Genomic DNA, 16,781 nt, shown 5'->3' with positions numbered 1-16,781 from the left:
TGGCTTCCTGTGAGCCAAGCAGCAGTGATTGTTATATCTCTTCTGAGTCTAGCCACCCAGCAAGTCTATCCGACTCTCCTTGGACAGGTCTTGCTGCGGCTGCTGTGGGAGTGGGGGTGAGGTTCCCAGATCCATGGAGCTGTGTACCTAGGGGGATTATGGCTGCTTCTGCTGAATCATGCAGGTGGTCAGGGAAGTGGGTCAAAGCCGGCAGTCACAGGCCTCACCCAGCTCCCATGCAATCCAAAGTGCCAGTCTCACTCCCACTGTGCTCCCATAACAGTCCCAAGTCTGTTTCCAGGCAATGGGTGAGTAGGGCTAAAGAACCTGCCCCAGGTTACCCACCTCCCAGCTGTGAAAGAAAAGGGCTTTGGTTCTTCCCACTCCTGTAGAGTCTCCACACTAGATTCATGCCCTACCCCAAGTTCTGGCCAGGTTGCTTCTCTCCTGGTTCAAATTGTTACAAAGTTCAGCTGGAGACTTCCTTTTCCCCGTGGCATTTTCCCCTGTGCCTCTGGCCACCCTTCTGAAGGTTCCCTGTAGTTTCAGGCCTGCTTGGGGACCCAGCAAACTCCCGGGGCTTTTCCTGCTGCTTCCTCTACCCCTGTATTTTGCTCAGCTCTCTAAATTGACTCAGCTCCAGGTAAAGTCAGAAACTTCTCCTGCAAATTAGACCTTCAGTTTCCCCAGTGTGGGTGTGTGTTAAGGAATGGAGGATCTCCCTTTCCCACTTCTGCTGTTGGAGTGCTCAAAGTATTTGGAGTGTGTCCTGGGTCCTGCAGGAGCAGTCCACTTCCTAAGAGTGTCTGTAGGTCCTCTTGAGATCCCTGGTTTGTTCTTGCATTCATCCTGGAGCTAAAATGCATGATGCAAACCTCCTCACACTGCCCTGTCCATCCAAGTTGGAATTGCAATCTAGTCCTGCCTCCCGTCTGCCATCATGATCCCCCAGCTCTACTTCTTTACTGAGATCTTGAGCAAGATCTCAGATCTGTCTATTCCTTCATCATCATGTGATCTTCTTCTTTAATGCATTTATTCATTTATTTATATGAGATGGAGTCTCGCTCTGTTGCCCAGGCTGGAGTGCAGTGGCACAATCTTGGTTTATGGCAAACTCAGCCTCCTGGGTTCAAGCAATTCTTGTACTTCAGCCTCCCAAGTAGCTGGAATTACAGGTGCATTCAACCACACCTGGCTCAATTTTGTATTTTTAGTAGAGTCGAGGTTTCACCATGTTGGCCAGGCTGGTCTTGAACTCCTGACCTCATGTGATCTACCCATCTAGGCCTCTGAAAGGGCTGGGATTCCAGGCGGGAGCCACTGCACCTGTCCAAATTTATTAATTTTTGATAACAATCCCTAGCTTCCTCCTAGGGATATGATGGTGATCTGTTGAGCTAATTGATGTAAAATCCTTTATAAACTATGAAACCTTTTCCTCAGACAGGAAAGTATTCCCAGTATTCTGTAGATTTTCACCATTTTATCATTCAACAAATATTTGTTTAGTGCCTACTGTGTGCCAGGCAGTATTGTAAGCACTGATGATGAAGTAGCAAACACAATATGTACCACAATCTCATAGCATTTACATTCTAACTGGAGAAGAAACAAGCAATAAAGTACATAAGATTTATGATATGTCAGAAGGTCATATGTACTATGGAAAAGAATAAAACTCGAAATGGGGATAAGAATTCTGAAAAGAAGGTGAAAATTTGAGAGAGTGGTCAGAGAAGCCTGACTAAGAAGACTGTATATGAACAAAGAACTGAAGAAGATAAGGGAAGTAGCCATGCAGGTATCTGGGGGAGAACATTCCTGCTTGAGGGAACAGCAGATGTGAAGGCCTTAAGATGAAGGCATTTCTGGTTAGTTTGAAGATCAACAAGGAGGCCAGCATGGGTGGAGTGAAGACAATAAGGAAAAGAGTAGTGGAACATAAGGTTAAGAAATAATGGGGGAAATTGAGGTAGGCATATCATCTAAGGTCTCCATTGGCCATTATAAGAACTTAATTTTTTAAATATAAGCTCTTTATTATATGTCATCCATCACTTTGTATATTTTATGTTTTTACATACCCATTCATTTTTGAAGTTATATCCAAAACTATGTAGGACTTACGTGCTATTATGAGTGAAAGACGGAGCCATCAATGGCTTTTGAGGCTGGAAATGACATGATCTAACATGTTTTATCCCCTTTATCTTTATTTTCTATTCTCCCTAGAAAAAAAATGGATAAACCTTAGGTTTCTCCCTCAACAAATTCTGTCTGAATATGGGGGAGAGATACAGAAAAACCTTTTTTTCTGACTGCACTTTATTTTCAGGTGAAACAGACAAGGTCAGAGCTAAAAGAAAAGAGCCCTTAAGACTGTGATTTTCAACATTGACTGCACATGAGAATCACTTGGTGAACTGTAAAATGTCGCGTGCTCATGCCACATTTTTGACTAACTACAACAGAATCTTAGGGGAGGGACCCAGTTGTCACTATTTTTTTTGGCACTCCCAAGGTGCAACCAAGACTGAGAACCACTGGTCTAAAAGATTAGCCAAACCAACTCCCTCGTGGTATGAATGGGGAACTTGATTCCAGCATTGGGAAGGGATGTTCTCCTGATAGCAGAGCTGGGACTAGGACCATTCACTATGCTGAGCTAAAACAGGAAATGCAAACTTTACAAATAGTGGGGCAGAAGGAAGATATGATGTTTGATAGTTTGGAAGGAGGTTACAGACAAGATAAACCTTGGATAGAAGTGGCCTTGGATCAGGTCAGAAAAGGGAAAGGCTGAGTGCCAACACCAAAAGGTAAAGCAACATTTGAATTACAGGCCAGGCATCTGGAAATGATAACACTGTACAGTTTAGAAGCTTGATTTTCAAGAAAGCAGTGTTCTCAAGACTACGTTGAGCAACTTCTTTGATTCTGTCTTGTGCATGTGGGTGGATGGATGGGCTCACAGGAGAGGAATGGGCAAGGCATGGAGACCATCTGCTGTCTTCTTCACCCTTTTTAATCCCACACCTCCTGCACTGTCCAGGCAAAGCAAATATCCTGAAGTACTGAGTTCTTAATTTAGACTTGTCCTTCTTTCCTGCCTACCCATACCACATAGAGAGAGCATGTTTCACCCCACAGGCATGTGTGCAAGTTGAGAAGAGCAGCAGCCACAAGCTGCAGCAAGAAGCAGCTGCACCCCCAGCAGCCTAGGTACCTCACATCCAGCAGAAACTTGGCCAACATCAATTATTCAGGGCATGATGAGCTAATTTGGGGATTACTATTCATGTCAGCTGTATTGTTTCTCCTCTTCCCTGTCTGCTTGCGTTCTTAATCGTCTACATTATTTTTTGAGGAATCAGGACAGGGGGATGGGTGGGAAGAGCAGCCACATGACAGACAGGCAAAATAAGGGAATAACTCTAGTCATATTGCCACCTGTTGGCCCTTGTAAACACAATCAAGGTATATACAACACATACTTGGATAAGTTTGGGTGAGAAGTTGGATGAATCAAATTATATTTGGAGGCCTGTGTAAAAATATTCATAGCAGCTTTAACATTTTTTGGGGGGCTAACTTAAGCAATATTCTATTGGAATAATAAATTCAAAGTATTAAATAAAGCTAAAGAACCATCTTTTAAAATAAGATATAATTCACATACTATAAGATTCACCATTTTAAAGTGTGTAATTCACTGATTTTAGCATATTCACAAAGTCACATGACCATCACCACTATCTAATTCCAGGGCATTTTCATGACCCTAGAAAGAAACATACCTATTCAGCAGTCACTTCCCATTTCCCTTTCTCCCCAGGCCCTGATAACCACTAAAGCTAGTTTATGATTGATTGCCTATTCTGGACTTTTCATGTAAATAGAATCATACAACATTTGCCCTTCTGTGTCTAGCTTCTTTTATTTAGCATAATGTTTTCAATGTTCATTCATGTTATTGCACATGTTAAGCACATCATTCTTTTCTCTGACTGAATAATTTTCATTGTATGGATAAACCACATTTTGTTTACCATTTATCAGTTGATGAATATGTGGATTTTCCCCACTTTTTGGCTATTATAAATAATGCTGCTAGGAACATTTGTTTACAGGTTTTTGTATGAACATGTTTTCAATTCTTTTGGGTATTTACACTTAGGAGTGAAATTGCTGGGTCATGTTGTAACATGATGTTTAACATTTTGAGGAACTGCAAAATTAATTTCCAAAGGGGCTGCATCATTTTGTATTCTCGCCAGCAATACACAAGGGTTCCAGTTTCTCCACATCCTTCTCCCCCAGGCTGGAGTGCAATGGCACGATCTCGGCTCACTGCAACCTCTGCCTCCCGGGTTCAAGCGATTCTCCTGCCTCAGCCTCCCAAGTAGCTGGGATTACAGGTGCCTGCCACCATGCCCGGCTAATTTTTGTATTTTTAGTAGAGTCAGGGTTTCAGCATATTGGCCATGCTGGTCTTGAACTCTTGACCTCAGGTGATCCACCTGCCTTGGCCTCCCAAAGTGCTGGGATTACAGGCGTGAGCCACCGTGCCTGCCCGGCTTTTTTTTTTTTTTTTTTTTTTTTTTTTGTTAGTGGATATAAAGTGCTGTTTTATTGTGGTTTTCATTTGCATTCCCTTTGTTGCTGATAACACTGACCATCTTTTCATGTATTTATGGGCCATTTGTAAGTCTTAGAGTGATATCTATTCAAATTCTCTACTCATTTTAAAATTATCTATCTTTTTTTATTTTGGAGTTGCAAGAGTTTTCCATATATTTAGATACAAGTCTCTTATCAGATATGTGATATGAAAATTTTTGTCTCCCATTATGTGGATTGTCTTTTCACTTTCTTGATGGTGTCCTTTGAAGCACAAACATTTTTAATTTTTAAATTTTGTTGACATGTCATTGTTCTGTTTTTCTCTCTTGTTGCTTGTGCTTTTGTTGTTATATCTAAAAAACTACTGTCTAATCCAGTGTCACAAAAATTTACACCTATATTTTCTTATAAGAAAAACCTTAATTACAGAATTATTATGTTTTCTTATAAGAAAACTTTTATAAGAGTTTTATAGCTTTAACTCTTACATTTGGGGATTTAGTCTATTGTGAGTTAATTTTGTATATGATGTGAGGTACGGGTCCGGTTTGATTCTTTTGCATGTGATATCCAGTTTCCCCAGCACCCTTTTTTGAAAAGATTTTTTTTCTCATTGAATTTTCTTGACACTCTTTAAAAAATCCATTGACCGTAGTATAGCAACTCAATTTATAATGGCCTCAAATTAAAAGCAGCCCAATGTTTGCCAAGAAAAATATATAAATTGTGGTATATCCATACAATAGGATACTACACAACAATAGTAATTAACAAATGTTGCTACACAAAACATAATGGATAACTATCACAGACATTATATTTAGCAAGAGAAACCAGAAACAGAAGAGCGCATCTTGTATGATTCAAATTTATGTGAATTTCAAGGACAGGTATAACTAATTGTAGTGATAGAAGCCAGTGCTGTAATTACCTGGGGAGGAGTCAATATTGACTGGGAAGGGGAGTGAGGGAGCCTGCTGTGGTAATAGAAAGGTTCTGTGTATTTATCTGGGTGGTGTTTACATGGGCATGTACATAGTAAAAATTTATTAATTTACTTAATCTTTGTGCTCCTTACTATGTATATGTTGTACTGCAATCAGAAACAGACAGACAAAAAATCCCAGCATGTTACCCACATGAATTTTTAGAGCACTTCCACATTACCTCATCTGTGTAACTTCTGAGTTACACAGATCAGATATTCTCTGGGCAAGTTGGGAAGTTGGAGGAAGTATTTCAGGGTGTAGCTGACAAACAGTACAACTGAGTGGGTGATGTGCTTTAGCAGAATCAGAACCCCATCATGTGTTATACTCCATGGGATTGAGACAAGAGATTGAGACAAGAGGCATCTGCCACTTCCCTTCCTTTCCCCAACCGTCAGTAATGTAAAGAGAACACAACCCCATGTCAGAGTTGGGGTGAAAAAAATTTTCTTGAGCAGCCATAACCTTAGGTTGTGGAGGTGAGAGGGACTGTTCTGTGGAAAATCATGTGCTATTTCATGAAGTCCATAATAGCATCCTCACTTATTTGCAAATCTGATTTTATTTCTTTTTCACTTCCATTTCAAAGGCAATTGTCTTGGAAAAGTTTCCAAATGTTTGTCGACCAAGTTAATCCTATACAGAAATGCCTTGATGAAAAAAATCCAGCAAACACTTAGAACAATGTTTCTTTTAGCCAATGTGGCTTAGGCACTGAGGGTATCGTGGAGAATCTTTTCCTTAAGCATCAGGTCACTGGTGGTTGCGATTAATGAGGAGGAAACTGCTATAGTGGCATCCATCTTAAACATGGCCTTCATGCTGCAGCTGAAATAGTCAATGAAGAAGCTTGGGTGCCTTTACCTTTTCTTCCCCACACATCCCAAAAATGACAAATGTGCACTCCTTTTACTATAAACCTCACTGTTCTGAAGAGGAAAGAAGAAAGGGAACCTGCTAATTACCAAACGTCTTATATGTATCAAGCCCTATACTTGGTCCCTTAATATGTATTATTGCATTTAATTTTCTAAATTACTGTGCAGCATATTATTTAAACCTCCATTTTGCAGATGAAAAAACTGATGCTGACAAACGTAAAACCATTTGTTTGAGGATGCAGAATTAAAATTAAAACTCAAGTCTACATGTCCCTAACTAAGAGCTTTGCTCTTTTTTTGATGTGAGGTTACTACTATTGTTTGGAAAGTCATTATCTTAAAAAGAAATGATCTATGTTGCTAGATTCATATGCATAGTTAACCATAGTCCAGGGAATGTAGCATGTTGATAAGCTAACAAATAGTAAGCACTGTTGAGGTACACACTCTGTGCCAGGTGCAGGGCTAGGCACTGGGCATGCAGTGGTCTCTTCTCTTGGGAACTTTATAGGTCTGTATATATTGCCAACTTAGCCAGAAGTTGAGAGGATTCAGCCACATCGTTTGTGATACTTTGGAAGAGTGTCTAGCTGCAGTATGGAATACCTCAGAGTAACTCTAATTTTCTGAAAACATAATTATTCTTTCTTACTTTTTCTTTTAAAAGGCAGTTACATATGCTACAGGAAACTGTTGATTACAGGGAAAGATTCATATAAGGTCTGACTTTGTCTCTAGGTAATGACATTTAACCCTTATTAGGTAGTTTTACACATACGCCCTGACCTCTTCAAAAGAGTCCAGAATCTATGATTTTGTTCTCTTTAATAAAGTCAATTTGTTAAGCGTTGAATGAAAGATAATTTAATTTGTATGCTTTGAATAAATAGTATGAGAAAAAAAGAGGGAAGGCTGGGCACGGTGGCTCACACCTTTAATCCCAGCACTTTGGGAGGCTGAGGCGGGCAGATCACCTGAGGTCAGGAGTTCGAGACCAGCCTGACCAATATGATGAAACCCTGCCCCTACTAAAAATACAAAAATTTGCTGGGCATGGTGGCATGCGCCTGTAATCCCAGCTACTCGGGAGGCTGAGGCAGGAAAATCACTTGAACCCAGGAGGCAGAGGTTGCAGTGAGCCAAGACTGTACTATTGTACTGCGACAAGAGCAAAACTGCACCAAGGAAGGAAGGAAGGAGAGAGAGAGAGAAAGAAAGGATGAAAGGAAGGAAAGAAGGAAGGGAGGGAGGGAAAAAAGAGGGGAGAGAAAGGCCCTCTGTTCAATTTGGCACCAAGCCTGCCTTGCCTAGACAGAGGTTTCAAAGCCATGGTTAGAGAGACATGTTGGGGTTTAGGACACATGATGTTTATTAGGTGGGTGGAGCTCTAGAAACCAAATGAAATCGGATGTCTCAGACCCTCAAATGGCAGCAGCAGTTGTCATGGAGATTTTAAACGCCTATGTTGGGAACTTAGCTCAAGAAGAGGGCTACTTCTTGGTTCCTGCCAATGTTTTTCTGTTTTGTGGGCAAAAAGGGATATGAGAAAGTTGTCCAGAGCAGTTTCCTGGCCCTGTTACTGTGGTGCTTAACTTCCTGGTCATGAAGGCTATGAGAATACTGATGTTTTTTGTTCTCAATGAGAAGAGTGCATAGCAAGGGGAGGGAAGCATGCCTACTGAGGCCAACACCATGGGCCAGCGATCAAATCAGCACAGAAGACAGTATGTTTATCTTATGCAAACATGGGTCTTGTAGCCCACTTTCCTTTGAATGAAGTAATGGGAAAGAATGGCCCAGCTGATGATGGGAAAAAGGTGCACTTATGGAATGCCATCTAGAATGACTTCACCTATCGCTTTTGGGGACCTTTGAGTGGAGGAGTGGTGGCCTCTCAAGGTACACATGTACACTCTCCTCTCTTCTGACTAAGAGTACATATTTAGGACTTTGGCACTTTTAGAAACCACTTGAAATTCACCCTAGTATGAAGTCATGAGTAAGTAAAGAACCTCATGCTACCTTTCTCTTTGAGTAGGATAAGCCCCATTTATGAATTACTTGAGCCCCTTCATTAAAATTCCACTTTGTAGAAGACAACATTTCTGCATACTTAACTCTGTCTTATTTTGTATAGCTCTTTAGAATGGTTTGATGGACCTTAGCTCCTTTAACCCTCCCAAGAGCTATATACAGTAGGTGAAGAACATTCTATCCCTTTTGCTTAGATTAAGTAACTGAGACCAGAAAAGATAAAGTGATCCATCCCAGATTGTAGACTGAAAGGGTAAGAGCCAGGCATGGTGAACAGCCATCCCACTTTGCCCAGAACTGTTCCAGTTTTAGCACTGAAAGTTCTGCGTACTAGGAAACCTCTTTGTCCTGAGCAACAGGATTATTTGCTAGCCTATAGCCAGGATTAGAATCCATATCTCCTAATTCTCAGTCCAATGCTAGCTCTACTGCTATATGCATCTGTATTCCAGGAACTATTATCTGAGTAATGTTTCCCTATCTGTGCACCTTTGTGCACCAAAATATGTCTACATGCTGGGTCATTCTCCCCTCCCATTCTGCCTAAGACAGAAGCTATGGCAGCTATTGGTCCTCAGAGGTACTGAGGCCATTGTTGGCAAAGAGAAACTACGTTTCAGCTTTTTCAATTATAAAATAAAGATGACAATCCCTATACTGCTTACCTCACATGAATGTTGTGTAGATCAAATAATAATAGATGTGAAAGTACTTTCTAAATTGTTATGATCTGTTTACACATGAGGGATTGTGATTATTCTTTACCCCCTGGGCAGAAGCCAACTCCTTGTCTTATTACTCTCTTTACAAATTCAGCTCCTGGTATAGCCACTGACTGTGAATTTGAGCAAATTGCTTGGTCTCTTTGCCTCAGTTTCTTCAACTGTAAAATGTTGCTAAAAATAATTCTTAATATGATTGTCTTGAGAATGGAATGAGTTACTACATGCAAAGCATTTACAAGAACTCATGGCACATGGTCAGAGCTACATAAGCATTAACTCTTTTGTGTTGGCTTCCTCATCCCCACTATCTCAGATCTAGAGAAGAGATTAAGGGGACCCAGAAGCCAAGTGGCATGGAAGCCACTACTTATAGTCCCTTCCCACTAGCTTGCTAGTTCTTGTGTTCTCTACCCACAGCCTTCCCACCATGGATTGCCAAGAAAATGAGTACTGGGACCAATGGGGACGGTGTGTCACCTGCCAACGGTGTGGTCCTGGACAGGAGCTATCCAAGGTAAGTTCTCCTATTCAGTACACTTATTTTTGTTGCATCTTAGGAACCAGCCTGGCAACTGAAAGAGGCCAAGATTAGGGGAGTCAGCCCTACTTATGACTGATCCAGTTCAGCGGTTAAAACCTGGGATCCACAGAGTATGCAATAGCAGTCATGATTCCAGCATGAAGTCAGCCTAGCAGGATCAAGGTCAAGGGAAGTTTCCATGAGATAACAGAGTATTTCAAGAATAGATGTGTAATGCAGAGACCCATGAGGACTGTTCAGCATTAGGGTAATCTGTCAGCTAAAGCAAGGCCCAACCACATGGTGTTCAAGAGCCAGATATCAGGTCTTAGGAATGAGAAAGAGAGAAGAGCCAAGAAGGCCTCTGTTCTAGAGGGTCTGCACTACTGAGGAAGCTGTGCAATGGAGAATATAGGGATAGGGAACCACGGAGGGTCTAAAATCCCAGTTAAAGATAAGGATCAGAACAAAATGACCAGCAAGGCAGAGACTTTATGTAACTTACTTGTTTCAAGCCTGGATCTGCTTAATTGTTCTTTCCTCAGGTCCCTTGTTGGTCCCTGAACTTGGGGGTGGTATTAAATTTTGGCTGCAGCTGGGGCTACAGAAGCCAGAAGCAAGCAGCTAGCAGATGGTTTCTGCATATTCACACCCTATTTTATGCAATTTTTGTTTATTCAGCAGTTGCTTATTGAACACTTGCAATGTGGCAGGCATGGTTGTAGACACCATGGATATGGCAAAACGAACAAAAATATTTGCCCTCATGGACCTTACCTTCTATTATTAGTGAAAAAATAATAATTGAGACACATACACAGATAAATGAAGAATCTGGATATGAAGACATGAGAAGAATCGAATTAGGGTGACTGGGTGGCTACTTCAGATTATGAAACAAGGAAAGGTCTCCCTATGGAGACAGCCTCTGGGGAGGGGATACTAGTGCAGAATCCCAAGTTCCCAAAATGAACTAGGCATTTTGAAGGAAAAGGAGGAAGGTTAGTGCAATAGGTGTATGGTGAATGAGAGGGAGGGTAGTACACAAAGAGGTCAGAGAGAGAAGTATGGACCAGACCAGATAGCAGCTTGAGGTCTATGAGAAATTTTCATTTTTTTCTAAGTACATTAGGAGCTCTTTGGAGGGTTTTGGGTTGGAAAGTTACAGGAATCTGTGGCTGGAAAACAACATAGTAATTATCTAGCCCACTTTATTCCTACCTTTGTATTTTAAAAAATGAAGAGAATGAGGCGCAGGGATATCAAGAGATACAAGCACTAATTCTAAGTTTTTACACATGGCATTATGTCCCACAGTGGGGTACCCACATGGTTAATAAAGGATCACAGTACCAAGGAAAGATTGCCAGAGGTTAGGTCACGCTGGACATTAAAATAGATATTAAAGCTTATATATGTGTAATATATATAAGCTTTAGAGCCAGATACACATGGGCATGAGTCCCATCTTTGCTCTGGGCAAATTATTTCACCTCAGAATCAATTAGGATGTAGTAAGTTGAAAGTAACATAAAATTTAACCGTGACATGAACTATAAGTATATTTATTTATGTAATGAAGTCTGGAGACAGGCAGCCTTTGTGCTTGTTGGGCAGATCAGCAATGTTGTCAAGGACTCAGCCTCTTTTCATCCTTCATTTTGGACATCTTGCTGTTTTGTTCTCATTATTGTGGCCTCATGATTGCAAAACTCAAAGCATCATATCTTCATGCAATAGTCAAAGTCAGGAATCAGGGGCAAGGTCAAAATAGCTTGCTTTTTATAGGGAAGAAGTCTTTTTCCAGAAGCTGTCCAACAGATTTTTCCTTATATCTTATGATCCAGAACAGGGTGATGTAGCTATCTCTAGCTGGAATAGAGACTTGGAAATAAGTATCTGGCCAATGAGAATGGGATTGTGTGATTAAGACCAATCAAGAATCTGTTCTGGAGGCTGGTCATCATGCCACCTGGAATGAAATCAGTGTTTTTATAGTAAGGAAGAAGAGGAGCAATTGTTTGAATAAGCAGCTAGAAGCATCTGACAGCCTTTTTTAAAGTTACTTTTATTTACTTTTAAATTTTAATCATGAATTATAAACATCACTGTAAATAAATCATTGCAGAAAATTAACACCATTTCCTCAGGACATTTTTCTTGATGCATAATTGCCAAGCTAAATAATGCATATGATTTTAAGACTCTTGAAATATATCAGCAGATAACACTTCTGAGTTTTGTTTATACTAATTTCCATTACCATTATATTTATTTTCAACAGTGCATAGAATTCCTGTTGTGGCCCTCCGTTCAGGGTCCCTGACTTCCCACAACAAATTCCCATGTCCCAGAAGCCTAAACGCTAATGAATAATAGACATTTTCATGATCTATTAATTTTATGCCTTCCTTTTAATATTAATTACTAATTTATGAGGACTTTATGAGAATTTTGGTTTTACATTTTTTCTATTTGACAGGGGAAATGTACCAACTTTACTGTGTTTATTTGCCCATTTGCCTTTCCAATTTTGTGATCTGTTTCTGATTGTTTCTCTTTCTATTCTTTCTATTCATTATTTATTGTTCTTTGTCTACTCACCTAAGGAACCTAAGTAGACAGACATATAGTAGATAACAGAGTATTTTAAAAATCATTTGTATAAAATATATTAAAATGTAAGTATATTTGTATTTAAAAACCTGAAATGCTTTTAAATTTTGTTTCATTTTAGTATCATCTATTGATTTGTATATATATTTTCCCTTTGATGTATTAATTTGATGACATATGTTAATAAATTCCTAAAACTTAAATATCTTGCATTCCCAGAATAAACCATTCTTGATTATACTTTTAAGGTAAATACCCTTTTAAGTTGTATAAGTTAGTATTTCAACTAAAACAAATAATTATTATTGTAACACTATCAGCATCAAAATTTTGGATTAGCATTGTGCTACCATGGCAAAATCAAGAATATCAGTGTTTTCTGGCTATAAAAGTGGTTAATAGCAAAATAATTTTTGCACCATAGTCATTTGAAAGAACTTCCTTTGCCTCCTAATTATGAAGGAGAATTCTCAATAAATTTTTAATGATAATTTTCTCCTTAATTTATTAAAAAATGATTCATTTATTTAATTTTTATTGCATACAATTTGATAGTCTTTGGTTTTATTTCACTATGCCAGTTGGTTTAATTGGCTTACTTAGAACACTTATGTTTAAATAATCATTGATATTTTAGGATTTAAGCCTAACATTTTATTCTTTTTGTGTTTGTTTTCTCTGTTTTTTTGTCCTTCTGTTTGTCTTTTCTTGCCTTCCTGTGGGTTCCATGAACATTTTATTTAGGATTCCATCATGATTTATTTGTAGTGTTTTTGAGTGTATCTCTTTGTGTCATTTTTTCAGAGGTGGTTCTGAGTATTACATGAAAAACTAACACATGTTACTTTTTCAGTGTCAGCTGGTATCAACATTTTGCCATTTCAAGTGAAGTATTGAAATATCTGTTCCATTTAGATTCCTTTACTTTCCCCACTTTTAAATATCATTGTCACGAATATCAGATATAATTTTTGTTAAATTTGTTTTAGTCGTCAACTATGATTTATAAAATGTATGAAGAGAAGGACAGTACCTTCTATACAACCATATATTTTTCTCTCCCAGTGTTCCTTCCTTCCTGATGCTCCAAGATTTCTTCTTTTATCACTTCCACTCTTTCTTAAATCATTCCATTTCTGTTTTATGAACTCCCTTTAGCATTATTTAAGGGTAGGCCTACTAGCAACTCATTCTGTTAGTTTTCCTTTGCCTGAGAATGTTTTTATGTCCCTTCATTTCTGGGGATACTTTCACTGGATATAAATTTGCAGTTGACAGTTTTTTTATTTCAGTACTTGAAAAATGTAATACTTCCTTCTTGGCCTCCATGGCTTCTGACAGAAACCCACTGTCATATCATTTGAATGGGTGTTTTTCTATAGGTAATGCCATTTATTCTTGGCTATTTTCAATATATTTTTTTTAGTTTTCAGAAGTTTTATTATGATGTGTATTGGTGTGCATTTCTTTGGATTTTTTCTGTTTGGGGTCTGTTCATCCTCTTTAACTTATAGGTCTTTTACCAAATTTGTGAAGTTTTCTCCCAATTTGTTTGAAAATGTTTTCAGATATACACCATGGAATACTATGCAGCCATAAAAAATGATGAGCTCATGTCCTTTGTAGGGACATGGATGAAATTGGAAATCATCATTCTTAGTAAACTATCGCAAGGACAAAAAACCAAACACTGCATGTTCTCACTCATAGGTGGGAATTGAACAATGAGAACACATGGACACAGGAAGGGGAACATCACACTCTGGGGACTGTTGTGGGGTGGGGGAAGGGGGGAGGGATAGCATTAGGAGATATACCTAATGCTAAATGACGAGTTAATGGGTGCAGCACACCAGCATGGCACATGTATACATATGTAACTAACCTGCACATTGTGCACATGTACCCTAAAACTTAAAGTATAATAATAATAAAATAAAAAAAAGAGAAAACAAAAATTTTATTTTCATAAGATTCTGACCATATCATTTTTCTATATTTTGTTATAGTCTCATAGGTTCTTGAGGCTTTGTTCATTTTATTTTATTTTGTCGTTTTCTCCCTGTTCATACTGCATAAATTCTATTGTTCTATCCTCAAGTTCACTGATTCTATCATCTGTCTCTTCTCTACTACTAAGCCCATCCAGTGAATTTTTAAAATTTCTGTCATTTTATTTTTAATAATTACCATCTGTTTATTTAAAAAAAAACCTCTGTTTCTTTGAGGTTTTTAAAACATTTTTATTACGGGTGCTTTAGAATCCTTGTTCAATCATTCCAACATCTCCTTTATCTAAGAGTTGCTGTCAGTTAATTGACTTTTCTCATTCATGTTGTGATTTTCCTTATTCTTATTATCATGGGTGGTTTTTCGTTGTGTTCTGGACATTTTGTCAATTATGTCAGGAGACTCAGAGTCCTATTTAAACTTTTACTTTAGCAGGCAGTCATCTGTTTATGTTTAGCATACAGGTTTTGGCCTACGTTTGTGAGCTGCAGTTCTAAAGACTATTTAATTTCCAAGACCTTTGTAGTGTGATTTTTGGTCTGTGGGGTTTATCTTGTGCTGCCTCAGGTATAGACGATTTCCTGGGCCAGGTCACTTGGTCCATTTAGGTCGGCATAAAGAAGTGTCTGAGTTGTAGAGTCAAAGAACATTTGCCATACTTGACCACTTATTATTGGTAGGATACCACTTGCCAGTACACCCCAGCCACCTGTTCCTATGTGGGGGAAAATAATCTCAGACTAACAGGACAAAGAAGCATTTGAGCTGGGTACTTATGGTGGAATCTCAGGTGCCCCCTGCAGCCTATTGTCTCTAGTTGTGTATAGGGAATCTCAGGCCCATGGGGAAGAGGCTTCTCAGGCCAACAATTTGTGCCTCAATTTTGCTTATTTGTGAAACATGGATTATAATGCACCCTTATAAGGTTTTATGATGAATAAACAAGTATATAAATTCATGAGTGTGTGGATTTTTGTCTGATTGATTCAATTATTTAGTCACAATATTCAGAATAGTATCCTTATGCATTGTAGTTGCTTTAACAATATTTTCTGAGTTAACCAATAAAATAAAAGGGAGTGCTAACCAATTAATCAATCAATCACTCAACTTATTGGTTAACTTTCAATAAATGCTAGCTTGCTTTTGTCATTCCCTTCTCTAGCAAGTGAGTAAGTGAGGAGTCAGGCACATGTCTTCTGATTCCAGTGCCATAGATAAAATAAAAACTTGCTTTCCAGAAGAACAATACCTAATGTTCATCTGTTCATTGAAGGATTACTATGTTCTAGGCATGGTGACAAGCACTACACACAACCCACACACAGAGCTATATACGTATCTGTGTGTGTGTGTGTATCTGGTTAAGAGACATCCTTTATCTAAATAAGAGCTGTTTGTGTTTCTTTTTCTGTGAATATACGTTTAGTTTCTCATAAGGTGGTTGTCGTTAATTTATACTAGTTCTGTATTTTAGGAATATAAATCTTTAGTCTGTAACATGGTGTACATTTTTTAATAGTTCGTTATTTGTCTTCTGATTTTGCTTATGAATCTTTTACCCTGAAACTTTTTAAAATTTTTATGTAATTAGATCTATCTTTCCTTTATTGCTTCTGGACTTTGTGTTGCAGTTAGAGAAAAATTTCTCCACTCCCAGATTAAAGAGGAATTTATTTATATTTTGTTTTGGTACTTTTTGGTTTTAATTTTTATCTATAAATTTCTGATCTATTTTGAATTCATTCTGGTGTATAGTGTGAGGAATGTATCAAATTTTATCATTTTTCACATTGTCATTCGGTTATCCAACATAACCTATTTAAAAAGCCAGCTATTCTCCATTGCTTTGAGATATTCCCTTTGTTCATTTGGTCAGCTCATGTAATCTTAACAAACCTATAAGTTGGGTAGCATTATTTCCAATTGGATTGACAAGAAAATTCAGGCCCAATGACTTGCCCAAGGTCACATCGCTGGTCAGTGGTAGAAGTGGGAGTTGAAGATAGGTCTTCATTACCTTGGATCAGGGATTTTCATCACTACATTATATTTCCTAACAGTTTGACCCCCCGGCTCACTGTTTTAAGCAGATATGGAAGCTATCACCATTCCAATGGTGCACATAAGGTAGCAGAGATTCCAAGAAACCCTTTAACTTTTCAAGAAACTTAGAGTATGAGTAAAATGACTACTGCCCATGTCCGATCCTATTCATAGATGGGATCATTGTGAGTGAGGTTGCAAGGCATTGAGTAAAGCCTGAGTGGGCAAACACAGGGGCAGAATGGAAGGAGTATTTCGAGCCTGCCTGATGCTCACTTTTTCCAACTCCTGGGAAAGTATAACTTAAATGTTAGTTCAGGTAATACTAACTGCT

General features: G+C 38.6%; 1 protein-coding gene across 17 annotated transcripts in view; it reads left to right on the top strand.

Annotated features, from left to right (window-relative positions):
• Window positions 1-16,781, top strand: part of EDA2R (ectodysplasin A2 receptor) — a 44,903-nt gene that overhangs the window by 13,529 nt on the left and 14,593 nt on the right. For 15 of the 17 annotated variants that reach the window (XR_010138941.1, XR_008518092.2, XM_063721093.1 and 12 more), the window contains one exon: window positions 9,673-9,769. Coding sequence is in view for 15 of the 17 variants with exons in the window: in XM_063721093.1 (XP_063577163.1) it covers window positions 9,683-9,769 (87 nt within the window). In the remaining 2 variants the exon portion in view is untranslated. Of the gene's footprint in view, window positions 1-9,672; window positions 9,770-16,781 lie in introns of those variants that run through there. The other 2 variants (XM_024241088.3, XM_024241087.3) reach the window with 1 other exon arrangement.

Source organism: Pongo abelii, chromosome X (assembly GCF_028885655.2).
Source record: "Pongo abelii isolate AG06213 chromosome X, NHGRI_mPonAbe1-v2.0_pri, whole genome shotgun sequence".
NCBI lineage: Eukaryota > Metazoa > Chordata > Mammalia > Primates > Hominidae > Pongo > Pongo abelii.
The sequence above is the reverse complement of the archived record's forward strand: the minus strand, read 5'-3'. Positions and strand labels throughout refer to the sequence as shown.